This window comes from Mustela lutreola, chromosome 2 (genome assembly GCF_030435805.1).
Source record: "Mustela lutreola isolate mMusLut2 chromosome 2, mMusLut2.pri, whole genome shotgun sequence".
Taxonomy (NCBI): Eukaryota; Metazoa; Chordata; class Mammalia; order Carnivora; family Mustelidae; genus Mustela; species Mustela lutreola.
In genome coordinates this window covers 130,218,384-130,236,883 of record NC_081291.1, presented here as the reverse complement: position 1 = coordinate 130,236,883, position 18,500 = coordinate 130,218,384, and the positions used below count along the sequence as shown (strand labels likewise).

At 44.2% G+C, this 18,500-nt stretch overlaps 1 protein-coding gene across 1 annotated transcript; it reads left to right on the top strand.

Moving 5' to 3' along the window:
• The first annotated feature begins 726 nt into the window (after positions 1 to 726).
• CLDN11 (claudin 11) lies at positions 727 to 16,396 on the top strand. Its single transcript, XM_059163493.1, has 3 exons — positions 727 to 1,145; positions 5,557 to 5,721; positions 15,110 to 16,396. Exons 1-3 carry the CDS (start codon positions 920 to 922, stop codon positions 15,340 to 15,342), a joined length of 624 nt encoding a protein of 207 aa, XP_059019476.1. The 5' UTR covers positions 727 to 919; the 3' UTR covers positions 15,343 to 16,396.
• The last annotated feature ends 2,104 nt before the right edge of the window (positions 16,397 to 18,500 follow it).

Sequence of the window (18,500 nt, the reverse complement as noted above, 5' to 3'; positions counted from 1 at the left end):
TTTAATCTCTCATGCTGTTTCTTTACGCCTATTACGGGTAAACATTTGTTCCTATCACAGAGGGTAGTTATGAGAATGAGGTGATACAGGAATATAAACGCACGCACACAGTACATGGCAGTACAGCTGGATAAGTTGTTATTGTTATCGACACTGGTATTATGGCCATGGCCACCTGTGACGCTTGTCACCCACAGTAAAGGATCATTTTCTTTCCTCTAGTATCCCTGGAATGCTGGGCGCTTCGCCTCTGTTTCTCAGGACAATTCTCAGTTCATCCGTTGTTACTCTCCTGGGCGGCAGAGGAACTGGACCAGGCCCCCTTTCCAGGACGCCAGTCCTTGCTCTCAGCTGGGCGGGCAGACGAATGGGGAGGAGAGGAGACCGGAGCGAAGACGAGACCCAGAGCCAGAGATGTGAGACGGGCGGCAAGAAGAGAAATAATTTGCAGCAAAACAGAGCCCACGCCTGATGTTCTCTCCATTTCTTGGACCTGGAACGAATTCTTTGACTTCCCAACCCCGGGCCGCGCGACGCGGGGCTGAGCGCCGAGGCCTCAGCGCCCCCCTCCCTAACCCTGCTCCCCGTACATCCCACCCCAGGCCCCGCCCCGCGATTGGCCGGCTCGCCCGGGCCGTCGCCGATTGGCGCTCGCCGGCCGGGTCCACGGGGTTTAAAGAGGGGGGCGGGGGCGCAGTGCCCAGCCGCGCCACTGTCCCCGCCGAGCGCGTAGTGCCGTCGGAGCGCGGCTCTCAGCCTTTCCCGGCCTGCCGCCGCCTCCAGCGTCCCGCAGCCGGCCGTCGCCGGTCAGCCGCTCGCGAGCGCAGGGGAGAGAGGACCCGGGCAGGCGCCGTCCGGTCCCGGGCGCGGGCACAGCTAGTGAGGGGCTAGGCCCGGGGACGCCAGGGTGGCGGCCACGATGGTGGCCACGTGCCTGCAGGTAGTGGGCTTCGTCACGAGCTTCGTGGGTTGGATCGGCATCATCGTCACCACGTCCACTAATGACTGGGTGGTGACCTGTGGCTACACCATCCCCACCTGCCGCAAGCTGGACGAACTGGGCTCCAAGGGGCTGTGGGCCGACTGCGTCATGGCCACGGGGCTGTACCACTGCAAGCCCCTGGTGGACATCCTCATCCTGCCGGGTAAGGACCCCACCTCTGAGTGGCTGCTCCTAACCCTGATCCTCGGGACAGACTAGGGATGGGTGCATTTGACGTTTCCCAGGAACGTATCCCAGAAACGTTTTAAGGCCTTGATGGACACATTTTTGACACCTTCAGTCCCACCATGTCTTAAAGGGATTAGGTAGCCCTGAATTTAACTTCTCCCAGCCTCAGTTTCTCTTGTCTGGAATTTGGGATGATAGTAGGGCTCCTGGCTGAGCCACCCTGAGAAGTTACTGAACTGAGACGTGGACACATACTTGGAGCTCTGTCCATGTTAATAACTGTCACCCACCTACCCCATGCTCCCACCCTCAGTGGGTCAGAAGAACTGTAAGCCCCCCTCCCTCCTTTTGAGTTAGATCCCACCCAGAACGAGGACGAGGAGAAGGGAAAAGCTAGCATTCCAGCCATCTGAACAGTAGCAAGCCGAGTTTCTCAGGTCTTCGTGGTACTGGTGAGGAGTCCCGGCCCTCCCAGTTCCCAGCAGGTGGGTTCCCTGGTGCATGTCAGTCCAGTGCATGCCAGTCAGTGGACCCGGGGGCCTGTCTTGCTTTCCCCACCCCTTGCCCCCCGCAGTGGAAATGTAGGTCCGCTCTCCTCCCCCGGTCTGCACCTCTCGGTTCTGATAGTCTGATAGGGAAAGGGTGTTGCCTCCCGGAGGGCGCGCTCATCCTGCGGTGGTGGTGGTGGGGGGATCTGCCGTGGGTCGCTCGCTCCCATCTAGATGTCTCTGAGAGGGAAGAGGAGAGAGTTGTCTGGCCTCCACCCCTCCATCGCCAGCTGGCGCTCCCCCCAGCCCCCCATCTTCACTTGCTTCTCCTTGAACAATTCTGGGCAATGGTTTCAATTCAGATGTAACCCTGAGCCAGTTGGGTGATTGGCTAGGTAGCAGGCTCCCCTTCGGGGTTTTGCTCTTTATCTCTGCCCTGCCAGCGGATTTAACCTATACACGATTTGCCTTCTCTCCTGCTAGCCTTTGAGGATGGTGCATATTTATTTATTTACTTACTTACTTATTTTTAAAGATTTTATTTATTTATTTTGAGAAAGAGAGACAAGAGAGGGAGAGAGCCCGAGCTAGGGGAGGTGTGGAGGGACAGGGAGGGGCAGAGGGGGAAGCACACTCCCCAGGGAGCAGGGGTCCTAGTTGGGGGGACCCCATCCCAGGCCCTGAGATCATGACCCCAGCTGAAGACAGACAATCACCTGAGCCACCCCCGCATCCTGATGGTACCCATTTAAAGGCCTATCCTGAAAAAAAAATTGGGGCTCCTGGAAGGCTCAGTTGGTTAAAGGCCTATTTTAGTTTCCTTAATGAGTGGAGTAACTGAGCTCCAATGCCAGTCTGGGAGGCTTTGGCTTTGTGCCATCTGCTGGGGGAGCCTTTAGCTCCCTGGAGACTTTGTTCCCCACTTTAAGCCTCCCCACAAGTTTCTCCTATTTCCCAGTCCTTGGAGCTCGAATCAATCTCCCCTTCCTCCTTGCTGTCCTAGTATTTGAGTCTTATCATCATCAGGGCATATTTTGACTTTTTGTTCATTGTGAGTCAAGTTTTTGTACCACATTATAAATTCCTTAAGGATAGAGATGTCATCCTGCTCTCTTTGCATCTTCTGTACCAGGCACTGATGCTGGAATACAGCTGGTGCACACAGTGCATGTCAGTCCTGCCAAGCACTATCTTCTTTTCCATTTCTTAGAAATAAAAAAAAAATGTTTTTTTTTGTTTGTTTAAATTAACCTCTATACCCAACATGGGTCATAAACTCAGGACACCGAGATCAGTTGTCACTTACTCTATTGACTGAGCCATATAGGCACCGCTTCTACTCCATTTTGAACTTTCAGAATGACAGAGGTCCCGGGAACCCAGATCTGCACTCACCTTCACCCAATGGCAGCCTTGGTAGACCGGGGTTAGACTCTGGGAGCCAATGCTCATCATCTGGATGATTTAGAACAATTTACTAGTAATCTCTGGGAACCCCAGTTGTCTTCTTTAAAAATCAAAATGAAACCAACCACCTCTCTTTCAGAGTGGTTTTGGGGGATTAAATGATATGAGAAATGTAAACCTCCCTTGACATAGTAGAAGCTTCATAAATTGCTGCTGTAATTTTTTAATTAAAATCTGGGCATGGCATAAAATTACTCTTTTTTTCTTTCCCCCAAAGATAAGTTTCCTGAGCATTCAGAGTCAAGTGGTTTATTTTCAGAGAACAGACCATTCTACAGATGGAGTACATTTTAGGGAGAGTCTAATCCTTCCTGCTATCCCCCTACCTTGTACTTGGGTGGTTATAGGAACAGATCTTGGTCTCCATCTTTGATTTTTCAGACGTGGCCCTGGCCTTGAGTACATAGCCTGCACCATGAATTTCAGAACCTCCTGTGTTCACCTTGGCTTTCCTACAAGCTGCAGGGGCACTGGACTTCGGTCAGAGGTTCTGCCGCAGAATCCTCTGGCTCTTCCCTAGGGGGGTCTTCAAGTCAACAGACAGTTGATTGATTGTTTAACTTTCATTTTAAAGAAGCTGAGATGGGCAGTGGCTAGAAGAGTAACCCTGAATTCTGGCAAACTAGATCTTGCTAAAAGACAGTGTTGCAGTTGGGGCTTAGTGCACAGGGCAGGCTGGCCAGATTTGGTACTAGAGTCTTGTGTGTGTGAGGCAGAAATCGGGACTCATTTTTGGCTTGGTCTCTAACTTTACCTCCCCCAGGCCACTAGCCCTAATTCCCTCTGAGTGGAAAAAGGGAGAGCAACAAATACAACCCCCTCCTTTTTTTTTTTTTTTTTTTTTTTGGGAGGAGGGAGAGTGTTTTAATGAGAAACAACACATTTAAGTCTGCCATATTCTGCCAGTATATTGTCAGATTTATTTCACATAAATATTGCACATATTGTAATCTGTTTCTTAATGAAGTTGTTACCTGGCATTTTGTATGACAGCATAAAGTTCATTTGGTTTTGCTCCACTCTTATTATTCAACTTCTTATTCCTTCGTTCATACTTGTATTTTTTTTTTTTCATAGTTGTATGTTTATATCATCTGCTGTGGGACTGTGTTAGCTCCACGAAGACCAAGGCAGGTGTCTGTCCTCTAGGAATTTTGGGGGCTGGAGAGATGCCTTTTATTCTTACTTCCTTCCCTCCCTCCCTTCCTTCCTTTTGTAAAGATTTTATTTATTAATTTGTCAGGGAGAGAGAGAGAAAGAGAGAGAGAGCACGCGTGCGCAGGGGGAACAACAGGCAGAGGGAGAAGCAGGCTCCCCGCTCAGCAAGGAGCCTGATGTGTAATCAATCCTTGGATCCTGGGATCGTGACTTGAGCCAAAGGCAGATGCTTAACCGACTGAGCCACCCAGGTGTCCCTGGAAAGACGCCTTTAAAGTGATGGCCGATGGTTGTGGAAACATGCCCAGGAGATTGGCTGAGGCAGGAGATGGCGCCTGACCATCAGCAGGCGTCAGGATTCATGAGCACAGCAGCATCGGGGGAAAAACCAAGAGAGGAATCCAGAGTCTTAGTTTAGTTCAGTTAGGACCACATACTATATACAATGGGAATTAAAAGCACATGGTTAGGGACAAAATCACCTCGTACACCCGAAGATAAAATGACGGCACTGCCACAGAGAAATAACACCAATACTAATAGCTAATCTTTTTGGAATACTTCAGATGTGCCAGGCACTGTTCTAAACACTGCATGAGTTAACTAATTTAATCTTAATTGAATTCTTTTAGAGAGATATAGGCACTACGACCATTTCTTCATGATCAGTGAGGAGAGCCCTTGGTAACTTGCCCGCAGTCACCCAGGCAGAACGTATCAGGAGCAGGCTGGAATCAGCACAGATCATCACAGAAGGCATCTGGGAGGGCTTGAGTTTTAATCTGACTCTTTTGTAAGGTGATGTAATGGTAAGGTGATGTAATGGTATAGTTGGACTCTTGGCCCCTTAGATCTTGGGAGCCAGATGTCTCCACTCAGTCTCTCCAGCCTCCTGCCTCCCTTGTTGGTCACTTTAAAAGTTGAACATGTGGGGCGCCTGGGTGGCTCAGCGCATTAAGCCTCTGCCTTCGGCTCAGGTCATGGTCTCAGGGTCCTGGGATCGAGCCCCACATCAGGCTCCCTGCTCAGCAGAGAGCCTGCTTCCCGCTCTCTCTCTGCCTGTCTCTCTGCCTACTTGTGATCTCTCTGTCAAATAAATAAGTAAAATCTTAAAAAAAAATGCTGAAGATGTGAAGTGATCTTCGACAGCATTTACATGCTAAGTCCTGGAATGCAGCCAGAGGAAGGTGGATGGTGTTGAATTCCCTTGAGCCATGGTGTAGGCTCCAAGGGGACCCTTGGCTAATGCTCCTGTCATTTTCTTGTGTCCAGGCTATGTCCAGGCCTGCCGAGCCCTGATGATTGCAGCCTCGGTCCTGGGGCTGCCTGCCATTCTCCTGCTGCTGACGGTTCTCCCCTGCATTCGGATGGGCCATGAGCCCGGTGTGGCCAAGTACAGGCGGGCTCAGCTGGCTGGTGTGCTGCTCATTCTGCTGGGTAAGAGAGTTTTCTATGTAGCTCCCCAACTTGGAGTGAATGCGATGAATCTCAGATCTTGCTGCTGCTTCATTGAGTTCAAGAGGCATGGGAAAGGCAGCTGGGTGTATCCACCCGGGAAAACCCCCCGTAATGTGTATCTCTTTATGTTTCATGGGTTGTTGAGGCAGAGGGATAAATAATGTCTGCAGGAGTCACTGGACATGAAAAAAATTAAAAAGCAAAAGGAAAAAAGGGTTTTGAGGGTATACTTAAGAGAGAGACCAGGGGACAGAAGAGAGTGACACAGTGGCTGTCCACTCAGGCTTCACAGTGGAATCCCTTTCTTGGGAACACCTCTGCCCAGATCCCAGCATTCAGAATTACTGGGCATCAGGCCAAGCAAAGTGGGTTTTTTGAAAGTTTCCAGGTGATTCTTATTTGTAGCTACAGTTGAGAACTTCATTTAATATGTAAAGAAAGAGTAGAGAAAGAGGAGGGCAAGAGAAAAGAAAGATGCAGAGGGTGGTAGATCACTACTGATGATTCAATTATTTTATTTTGTTTTAAGATTTTATTTTTAAGTAATTGCTACACCCTGTGTGGGGTCCAAACTCACAAGTTCAAGATCAAGTGTCACATGCTCTACTGACTGAGCCAGGCAGGTGTCCCTTAATCTTTTATTCAGTAAGGACTCATGGAGCATCTGAGGGCCAGGCATCATGGTTGGCATTGAGGACACAGGGGGAGAAAGGCATTCTCTGTTTTGAGTGTCCCTGGACATCTCGATAGAGTGTGGCATGGGCTCATCTAAAAATGGCGCAGAGGGTGTGCACACACATAGGAAGGAACCTGAGCCAGACTGGAGATCCCCAGTGATGAGTGTTGAGGGTCGAAGAGAAGGTAGTCAAGATCATGGATTGAAGGGAGGATGGGGGGACGGCCCCAGGCCGAGGAAATGGCATGAGCTCTCTCAGTTTTCCTGGTTGCACCTGCACACAGAGGGTTTAACAACCTAGGGAGGATCCTTCTAGCTCTGCTCTTTTCAGTGGTTTCATTTCATTCTACTTTTTTCTTGAATGCTAATTCTGCCAGCACATCTTAAGTCCTAATAGAAGACATGAATTTTAAGAACACCAGCTCTTGTTGCAAAGTGCACTGATACATTCCTGAACAGCAGCTGGTCTGTCTGTGGGTTAGGCATAGCGTCAGCTTCTCCTGAGTCCAGGAATTCCCATCCCCCAACTGGTATCAGACTAGATGTTGAAGGGGAAGGGTCAGCGTGACATGGGTCAGTGCCACTAAGTAATGGTTGGCCACAGTGACTTTGGTGAGGTAAGGGGACGTGAGAGGGAGGGGTGCTATTTCACAAGACTGCAAAGGGATGGAGGTTTTCAGGGACTTGTGAAGCCACAGAGAATTCAGAGGAGGGGCTTGTGTGGGTGTGTGTGGGACTGGGCAACAGGGGTGAAAAGACCAGAGGACCACTGTCATTTCTGGAGAAGAATCTGGGCATGGACATTTTGGTTCCAGGCACAAAGAATCTGTGTGGGAGCGCCATAGGGAATACAGAATCAGTGTCAGGTGATTCCCCTAACTCACAGGGTCCTCTGTCACAGTGTTTTTGGAGGTCAGATCTTTACATTCAAATTCCCTTTCCAACAGTTAGAACAAAGCTCTACACGTAAATTGGTGTGCGGAATCCAGGAGGATTCTCATTCTAGGCAGTTGCCATTGTTACCTGCCTCACATTAGGCTCTCTCTGTCTCTGAGGATGCCAGACCAGCGGGTGAATCTGTTGGGTTAGCTGTTCATTTTTAGAAATTCTGGCCTTCCATATGAGAGTCATAGAATATCCACTAAGAGAATATATGGAAAAGAAAAAAAAAAACCCAAACCCTGTGGAAAATAAAGATCTAAAATCAAGTATGTATGGATGAGTTGGTATTCAAAAAAACCCTAAAAACAACTGAATCATCCGAATGAGTAATGAGGCTTATCAAACGAACAATAACAACCAGTTGTTTGAAACTTCCTAGCTGAATTAAAGTTTTTTTTTTTTTATCTTTTCCGAGTGGGTTGGTTGGTATACGTGCACAGAATCGTAGAGAGGAACGTGAGGTGGACCGGCAGTGATGTGAGTTCCTCAGTCCCCCATTACTGCCTGGAGTGAACACATGGAGGGCCTTTGAGGGCTCGGACTTTCTCAGGGCAACTGCAACCTTCTGGCCACTCGCTATTAGGATGGAGTGAGCACACTACCCTCTTGTAGCTTTGAATTTCCAGTGTTACCTGCTGCCTCTTGGATGGCTCCTGTCAGATTTATTTCTCAGTGGGTCACGGCTTGCCTTCAGGTTGGATGTTGTTTTGACTGGAACCAGTCATGGCACCCGCTGGCCTCTCTGGGTCTTCTCTGGAGCCTAGTGCCTCAGTTCCCCTATTGGCAGTGGGTGGGAGGAGCTAGAGTGAGTGAAAGCTCCCTTTGTGTTGCTTGGGATTGGCTTCTAATGCCTGCCCTGGGAAGCCAGTGCTGGGCCCCTGTTGGATCCTAGGGGTCACCAGTAATGCCCCAGTTGAGGTGTGGTCCCTGACCAAAATGGACTGGGCAGCACTGGGGGTTTGGGGCCTGGGCACTGAAAACAATACCGAAGCTAATCTGGGTATGGAAACTGTATGCACTATTAATTAAAGTCAGTTCTTCCTGACCCTAAAAAGTTTTATTTTTCCACAAGCTTAAAAAATCGTGTCTGTTGTACAATAACTTTATCTTCTCAATAGTTTTAAGTTTAATGGTGTGAGGATTTGGTCCTGCTTTGGGGGAAGGAATGGGAGCCTGATGTAGCGGACTCCTCAGAGCTAGGATGGATCCAGGCTAATCTCATCGGTGTCTTTTTAAGAGCCCCTACCAAGACAGGAGGTGCCTGAGCTGCTTTATCTTATCACTGGGAGTGGGACCAACTGTACGGAATCTCAGATCTCCTACTTTGCAGCTGTGTGAACTGGGACAGTTACTTAATGTCTCTGAGCCTTTATATGAAAAGAGGTAATGCTTATATCTGAGGTTGGTAAGAATAGTGTAAGGAGGTATGCAAATTATTTAGCCTGGTGTCTGGCACATAGTAAGTCCTCAGCAAATGGTTGCTATTATCATCGCTACTGTTATCAGTCCTCTAACCGTAGAGGAAATAGAGAGCTAACCCAGAGGGCCATTGAGTATTCTTTTGATCATGTCTGATTCCTGCGGGGTAATCTCCATACATGACACTGGTCAGAAGAGTCAGGGAGCTATTCCTGGAAATGCTAGGTCCTCTCCTGGTCTAGTGGAGACATTTCCATTGTTTGCTTTGTAAAAACCAGATCAATAAATAGTTGGGAGTTTTTTTGCCTATCCCATCATAGGAAGTCATGTTAAACTACCCACCTAAAAACGGTCAGGCTCAGTTCTGGTCTGATCTCATTCTCACTTCACTGTGACTTAGAAAGTACTTGATTGGGGTGTTTCTTGGGGAGACGGGGTAAGGAATGGAAGGAGAGGAAGTATATATTCCTCCTTCCGTGGGTTCCTCTCATTTCTCTCCTCCTCTTTCAAATTATGGCCGTAGGAATCGTATTTTGTTAAAAAAAAAAAAAGCTGTTTTTAACTTGGAACTTACAGGTCAGTAATGGAATTGCAATAAAATAAAGGGTGTGTGCAAGTGTGGGAGAGATTGATCTTGTCATGCACACAGAATCAGATGTCCTAGGAAAAGCCACCCTTCAGTTTGGAGTAAATAGTGATGCCCTCAAGCCTGGATGGAGTCTTAAGAGAAGAGATGGAAAGAGCCTTTCTCTAAACTCATTAGCTTTACACAAACAAGCTCATAATGTAAATCAAATTTCATATAGGTAGTGGAAAGGTTGTGGCATCTTTAGTATGGTTGTGCCTTAAAATGGCCCTGTCGGTACACTTGGAAGAATTAACTGCTTTATGAAGTCTCTCCCATCCCTAAGTTCTGTGATTAAAAACAAACAAACAAACAAAAAAAAAAAACAACAAATAACCATCGGACCAGCTTTTAAAAAAAGTTATGGGAAAAAAAAAAAAAAGATAATGATGTGTGAAATAGAAATAAAAGGAAAAAATGTCGACAGCAGGCCAGGAAAATAATGTCGTCGAATATTCCATTGACTTCATGATTGTTTTAAATATTAGATCTTCATAAAAGTTGTTGTGTAAGAGGAGTATGTCCTTTGGCAGCTATGTTTTCTTAAGTCAAAATTTAGAGAATCACAAATTAAAAAAGAAAAAAGAAAAACTAAAATTTTTCTAGATTCAGATTATCAGGAAACAACAAATAAATGTGACTCCAATAGCTTGTTAGAAATCTTTACTTGTTGCCTTGAGTTAGTTGGAACAAAGCTAAAGTTAGTTGCTATTTAGATAATAGCATCAGTTGTAGAAGGCAGCAATAAGTGCATTGTCAAATGTTTAAATAGAGGGAGATTGATTATTTATTTAAAAGATTTTATTTATTTGACAGAGACAGTGAGAGAAGGAACACAGCAGGGGGAGTGGGAGAGGGAGAAGCAGGCTTCCCAATGAGCAGGGAGTTGATATGGGGGTCCACCCCAGGACCCTGGGATCATGACTGAGCCACCCAGGTGCCTTGGGAGAGAGATGTAAAAAACAGTTTTTATTGTGGAAAATTTCATATGTACCCAAAAGTAGAAAAAATAATATAACCCAAACTCATTCTCAATAATGAACTCATGGCTAATCTGTTTCATTTATGTGTTTTTTTTCTTCCAGTCCCCAGAGTTTTTTTGAAGCAAATCTCAGATATAATATCAAGGAAGATTTTCTTCCAGTATTACTTATATCATTCAGAATAATTTATGTGATTTTAATGGAAATATTTCTTTGTGCTAGAAATAATGCTTTCAAAGGTACTGTGAGTTCTTAGCTTGGAAAGTGACAAAGCCTGAAATCAGAGGTGTTCATTGGAGAAAGGAAGAAATAACAGAATCTGGGCTCTTCTGCCTTTTTGGACCTCTTTGTCAGTCTTTCCCTCTCTCTCTAAATTGCCTTGAAAGTCAAACACACATTTACTAATTTTATTTAACTTCATCACGTTTATTTAACTATGTTACTATATGTCATCTAATCCCTAAAGAAATAAAAAGCTGCAAGTACCTTTCATTGCTCTACAGTTCCCTCTCCAACTATTTTCTGTGTTTGGCTACATGAGGATCATTGTTAATTTAGTAAGGCTATATTCTATGAACTAATGAACACATTGTATTACATTATTTGAAACTTACCAAAAGAGGCAAACAGTTTTATTCCATGAAGAGCAGCGAGTTCTACTTGTGAGAGCACGAAGTCTGGAAAAATCTGTATCTACACGGTGAAACCTTCTTCTTCTCTGCTCGCCTCCACCTCCTCCTTTTCTTTTCCTTTCTTTTTGTCTCTTCTCTTCTCTTCTCTTTTCTTTAATATTCTTTTCTCCTCTTCCTCTTCCTCCTCCTCCTTCTTCTCAATTTTCACTTTCTGCTCCCTCCCAAATGACAGATTCCTGCTCCCCCCACCCCCATGTGCGGTTAACTGTTGCATCTTTGGAAGGTAGAAGAAGAGAAATAGATTGAAAAATCTGAGTTACTGTTAGAGACTTACTTTAAAAATACATTGTGCTGGGGAGCCTGGGTGGCTCAGTGGGTTGAGCCACTGCCTTCGGTTCAGGTCATGATCTCAGGGGCCTGGGATCAAGCCCCACATCGGGCTCTCTGCTCAGCCGGTAGCCTGCTTCCCTTCCTCTCTCTCTGCCTGCCTCTCTACCTACTTGTGATCTCTCACTGTCAAATAAATAAATAAAATATTAAAAAAAAAATACATCGTGCTGACATGAAAAGAAAAGCAACAAAGATTCTCTTTCTTTCTTCAATTTTCTTTGCCTTATGGATAACTGATTTTTTTAGGAAAGCATTTTCTTTATTTTCTCCAAATAATTGGGAGAAGAATTATAAACTCTGTGTGTGTGTGTGTGTGTGTGTGTGCAAATAGAAATAAATCTAGCCAGCCTTCTATATCATTAAAAAAGCCAAACATTATTGCCAGTTTTATTAATATTTCACATCTTTTAGTTAAGTAATGACTTAACTTGCATTTTAACTTCACTGATGAAAACATCCCCCTTTCCCTTCAAACCATGCCAAAATTGAGTAAACTCTTCTTTTTTAGTTTCTAAACATTCTTCATTCTGAGTTCACTTGAAGGTCACTGTTTCCAGCGAACCTCTCATTTCCCTTCATGTTGTGTGGCGGCCTGTCATCTTTTAGTGGTTTTGATGTGGTTCAACTTTGAGAGCCACAGGAATCCACCCAGAGTTCATTTATCTACTAGGAAATAATGTGACCTTGCTGCCGCTCGTTTGCCTTGTTTTGCATGGATTATAAAAGAAGGAAGTCTTTAATGAGGTAAATCATGAGCGTGTAACTTTAAGTGTGTTAAAGTCACATTGCAGTTTTATGATTTAGAAAGTCAGTTTTGATGTGTTTGAAGTGGAAAGTAGACTTGAAATGAGACTGTCATCCGTCCATCCACCTGTTCCCCCATTCAGTCCTTTAGTTTCGTTATTTAAGCATTCAGACATTTTCCTGATGTTTCCTTCTTCTAGTGAATTACATTAGAATAAAATCTAACAAAATCCCTAAAACAATTGAAATCAAGGCTGATGATTATTTTTGGAATATTGAGCCTGATTCTTTCCCCATGTGAAGATACTTTCATTATTTTGCTTAAGAAGAGGGGAAGAACTAGGCAATTTATTATCTTATTTTATATATACAGATCATATATAAAAATATATATCTTTATTTTATAAAATCTGCAGCAAATCTACATTTGAGTTAGGTTTACATGAAGTGTGGGGAATCCTTGTGCGTGTGCGTGTGTGTGTGTGTGTGTGTGTGTGTTGTATGTATAATATGAAGTAACTGAAAAATATAAAACTTAATTTGAACCAGAAGCTGTTTTGAAACCAGGCTAATTGTTTATGGGAAAGATCAGTTGAATTGAACCAAATCAGTTGTTTGGGAAATCAGATATATATATTTTTTCCTATGGAATTCAGCTATTCCCTCCTCACCTTTTCCTTCTAATCAAGCTTGGGTATTTGGAAACCTTTGCTAGGTTGCTGTTTTGCTCAAGCAGAATGAGCCCCCCTTTGGGGGTCCAGGGTTATGTAGCTGGATTGTGTATTGATGTGAAGAAGCTAGCATAGTTCTCTCCGGCTGAAACACTCTAAAGGAGTTTCTATTTCTTGTCCTGACTCAGAAAAAGACTTTTTTTCTCTTCTTTCTCTGTGTCTTGCTGAGGGTATGCCAAGGCATTCTCAGTGAGGGAAGCATTTGGAATATGTGGCTGGAGGAAGAGAGAAAAAGACTTTTTCCCTGTATCTCAGGCGTTTGAGGCTCTAGGCTGGAAAGGAAGATTCAGTTGATACTGGTCTTTTTGAGAACACTCGTTCACGGAAGGACAATATATCGCCACAGAGTATCTCATACAAACCTATTACAGAACGTGGCATGATTGTTCTTACTCTTTAAGAAAAAATGAAGCCATTAACATATGGATAGATTTTTGCTTCTTAGGTAATTTATAAGAACTTCTGAAGTAGTGAATAGTTCATGATTAATGGAGTGAATTTTGGCTCTTAGAAAGTCAAATTGAGCAACTAAAACCCCCCAAATTAGCTTTCTTTCCTCTAACTTCTACTAGGGATCTATGCTTTTTAATAATAGGAATCACATCTGTGTATGTGTATTTATGCCCAGCTTGTGGGGTGGGCTTATTTTATTGTCAACAAGAGCCTCTTACAAGCTACACAAATGCACTAAGATGGCTGAAGAGGTCTTTCAAAGTGGGTAAGACTTCAATCTTCTCTTCAGTTTAGAACTAATAGATGAGGCTGTTAGATTTGAGTGCTTCTGTTTAAAGAAAAATTATACTTCTTCTCTGTGGGCGTAGAGGTCAGTCAGAAAATCACTCAGGGTGAGTGATTCTATCAAATTTTGATTTCCATCAGAAACGCTTGCTGAGTTGAAAGTGACAAGGATCCTCCAGGTAGCAAATGTCGCAGTGCCCTGCCTTGAATTTATCGAAGGCTCTATGGCTAATGATTGGCAACCTCATCACCATTATTTTTTTGATCTGCCAACTTTAATGGGTCATCCCCATTTCAAGCTTCAACTAAAATTTCTTTCCTGCTTGTGGCTGTGAGAAATCAGATGACAGGATGTGATGGAGCTCCTTTGTCTGGAGTTGTGCTCTTCAGCCCATTAGCCACCAGCCACATGGGGTTATTTAAATTTTAATTAATTAAAATTCAGAACACAGTTTTTTGATCTCACTAGCCCCATGAGAAACTTTTAAGAGCCCATGTCGCTTGTGGCTACCTTATGTGACAATGCTTGTGTAGAGGTTTAAATATTTTTTTAACATTTTCATAGGCTCCTGCCTGTCCTTGTTTTGCTACATTGCTTAGGAGGAGAGGAAGAACTAAATGATGCAGAAGCTGTTTCTTATCCTGCTCTTTAAAACCTAAACCAAGTCTGAAAATTAGACTGGTTGGTGGAAGACCATAAAATTCTGCCATTGTGACTCATCACAACAGATATCACCGTAAAATCCTTGCACAGGTGAATTCTTTTACTCCGAGCATTATTTGTGTATTTGCAAGCAGTGTAACACAAACTCAGACTCTTAGCCGATACTCCACTGATGTCTGGCAACAGTCCACCACAGCAAGAGAACTCTCGGAGCTTCTTCAAGGTCTTTGTAATATGAATTGACCAAACTGAGAAAACAGAGTGGAAAAATGAGGTGGGCATCCTTTTATTTCTCATTTCCGAATACATCAGGCCATCTAGTCATTCAGCCGGTGTGTAGTGAGCACATACTCTGTGCCTCAGAGTGAGGTAAACACTGAGTCTACAAGCATAAGGAGGACATGGCCCCTGCCTTCAAGGAACTCAGGACTTGGCATGGGAAATAGGCATGTAAAGAATAATTATAATATGATTAGGTAAGCATCATCATAGAATTCTAAGTATAGATACATAAAGTGAAGATATGTAGGTAAACGCAAATACCCATTTTTTGGCTTCAGGGATTTATTTCTGGGCTTTAACTTTGGAGTTCTTTGGTGTCTGTTGAAAAAATAAAGGACCTAGCAGTTTGACCCAGCTTTGGATCGGCGCATTAAACAGATGCAAACCTATGGGCTTGGACTGGGAGCAGAGCTGTGTGTACGGAGCTTTTTGCAGTTGGCTGGAAGCTAAGGGAGCGTGTCTGCAGAGTGAAGGGGAGCCTGCCCGCTGTGTTTGGTGTGGGACGGGCATGCCCGGTCACAGCTCTCTTTTGTCTCCCCAGCTCTCTGTGCCATCGTCGCCACCATCTGGTTCCCTGTGTGCGCCCACCGCGAGACCACCATCGTGAGCTTTGGCTACTCCCTGTATGCGGGCTGGATCGGGGCTGTGCTGTGCCTCGTGGGTGGCTGTGTCATCGTCTGCTGCGCTGGAGATGCCCAGTCGTTTGGTGAAAACCGCTTCTACTACTCTTCGGGCTCCAGCTCCCCGACTCATGCCAAGAGTGCCCACGTATAAGAGGGCTGCTGCCTGCCTACCCAGGTGCTGCAGATCCCGGGCCCGTGGCCCCGGTTTTGCTTGCCACAGGCGGGGGAAGCCCACTCCACTGCCAGGCTCCAAAGCCAAAGCTGTAGAAAAGCATCCCATCTGGCATGTTTTAGTCTTAATACCCCCTCCCCATTTGTTGCGTTAAAAGAGATCTTAAGTTCAGAAAATGCCCACACACTTTTCTCATGGTTTTGCCCATTAATAGCTCTTTTCTTGGGCATTCCTTTGTTGTTCACCTATATATATATATACATATACACATATATATGTATATGTATATATATTTCCTCTCTTTCTTTAAATTTTAAATATCTTGTAAACATTGCTGAATTGAGTGTAGAGAGAGAAATAAAAGACACTTTTCAAACTGTTACAGATGACAATGGGAGCCTCATAAATATGCCTCTCTGTTCGCTCCCTCCTCTTCGGCTCCAAGGTCATTTAGTTATAAGCGATAGAGAAAAATAGAACCGGGGATGTGGGGTGGGGAGGGAAGGGATTGTGGAACTTTCCCTCCATGGGAAACTTCCCTTTTGTAAGTTGAGGGCGAGGGTGGGGATATTTTTTAGTTTGTGATTTTACATTTATCTGTACATACTTTTTCAAGATTGATCATTTTTATAACCATGGTTTTCCTGAAATTCTCAGTTCATCAGTATGAAGGAAATGAACCAAATAAGCTTTAATTATGTGATAAATAACAGTCCAAGTGAATATAACTCTAACTGACATACCACAAAATAGTTTTGATTTCTGGGTTTGTATGATGTACTTTTTAATCCTACACTTGCATATGCTTCAACTTAACACATTTTTAAAGTTTCTTCCCCTTCTCTATTTTCATTTTGTTAGCCATCTTGCAGTGGTGTTGTTTAACATAAATCATGCTGTTGAATTTGGCTTTATGGGTGTAAACACTGATGTAGTGTATCAGTATCCAAGACCCCAAACTCTCCAAACAATGATGGTGCATTTTGTTCTTTAAGTGAAACCCGTGCAATAAAATAACAGACTGTGTGCAAAAGTGACCTCCATATTCTGTCGTGTCCAGAGGGGCCATCTATGAATTTTCACCGATTTCATTAATCTCTACTAGTAATTTATAGGGAACCTGGTCGTGACTCAGGAACAAGGCATTTTTGCGGCTCCCTGAATAAAAACGTTTGGTCTTATTCACAGGACCACGGTGGTCCTATGTGGTTATAAACGTGAAATCTTGGTGCTCTGTAGGTTTCTTTAGTGGATCAACTTTAGGTCATACATTAACAATCAGAAACCAAGTCCCTAGCATTACACAGATAAATGCCTTCATCTACTTTGAACACTTAGTAAAGAAACTGACTACGTATAAAGGAAAGTATAAAACAAACCCCCTATATTGGATATTTTGGTGATGATATCTATATGTAATTTCCTCAAACATATGCACATAGATGTTTGGAAATTTTAGACAAAGATAGACACATCAAGTTAATTCTTGTTTGCTTTCTATTCCAGAAACTCTATTAAGTTATGAATCTGCTCTAAAAAACACAGATTACAATCTACTTTGGCGGTGTTTTTCTGAAAATATTAATTTCATTAGCTGATAATGTAATAGGCAAACATTTCCTCTTTGGAAATATCCATTTGGGCTAGTCATTTTGGTAGGTATTTGAGTACATTAGGTGATTATAACTATTTCTAAATTATTTATGCAGAAGAGACAGTCTTCATGTTGACCCAAATGTTGGCTTAGTTATGATAAGGTTTTATAAGGATATAAGTCATGTAATTGTATTGGAGGATTTGCTCTAATAAAATCTTGTCAGGGTGTAATGACTGTGAGCTTGAATGGAGCAAAAGCATACAGGGGGTGTGGACAAGGCAGCACATACCCTCTCCTTAGCATTGTTGGCTTGAATCTCAAGTGTTTCAGATGGTTCTTCTCTTCTCCTAAGGATGTATGTACTTGGTCAGCTGCCCCGTTCCCTGAGGTTGCTGCTTGCTTTCTCACCTGAGGGGGTATGTACACTACATGAGCCCACTTTTCTGTGCAGTGAGAGAAGAGACACTCCAAATCTCTCCTAGCTGATCGTTGCCCACTTAGTTCGGAAATCCCATTTTGTAGGTCATAACTACAAGGTTGGGTCTTATTATCTGTGCTAGAGTGGGAGGGAGGGCGGGGTAGCTCTTCCTCCAGAACAGCACTGTCCAGTAGAAATATAATATAGCCACATATGTCATTTAGGATTTTCTATAAGCCACATTAAAAGGCTAAAGATGAGCAAGTGAAAATAATTTTAATATATTCTGCTTAATCCAGTATATCCAGAATATTGTCATTTTAATATGTACTCAATTACTCATGGGGTATTTTATGTCCTTCTTTTTGTATTACGTTTTTTGGGTTCCAATGTGTATTTCTCACTTACAGCATGTCTCCATTTGGACTAGTCACAACTTCAGGGCTCAGTAGCCACACGGGCTAGTGGCTATTAGATTGGAGAGCGCAGCTATAGAACAACAGGTTCCACTCCAGCCATCAGCAAGAGGGAGTCAGTCTTGATGATTTTATCTGCTCTTGGTAGAGCTCCACTGGAACTTGGTGATACAGTGACAATAATTGTCGCCCGGGGAAAACAGCGACCCCTCATCACAGATAAAAGAGCAGACCCAATGTGCTCTACTTGAATAAGTGGGGAAAGGGAATTCACACTCTCAGGACCTGTTGTGTCTGGACTTTCACACTTCTAATCTTCCCCACTGTCTGCACTGTATAGAGAAGAACATGGGAAGTAGAGAGTTCAGGTTGTCGAGTTCATAGGGCCCCTGAGGGGAGTAAAATTGGATTTAAGTCTGTCTAATTCTGAAGCCCTCCTACTCTCATTTATGATTCACTGCTAGAGGTCAGATAAAATGCAGGTTTATTCTCCTAACCCCCAGAGACCTCTCAGTCATTCTGGGCTGGTACTCAGGAATCTGCATTTTGCTTGCATACCTGTTGGTTCTGATGCGATGGTCCTCCTGCCCCACTTGAGCAACAGTGAGGGAAGGACCTCTTCCTCATGCCTTTTGATCGTGCAGCTGACCACCCCCCATCTGCTTTGATGGTCCCTGGAGGAGAGATGAGTTTGAGACATACAACC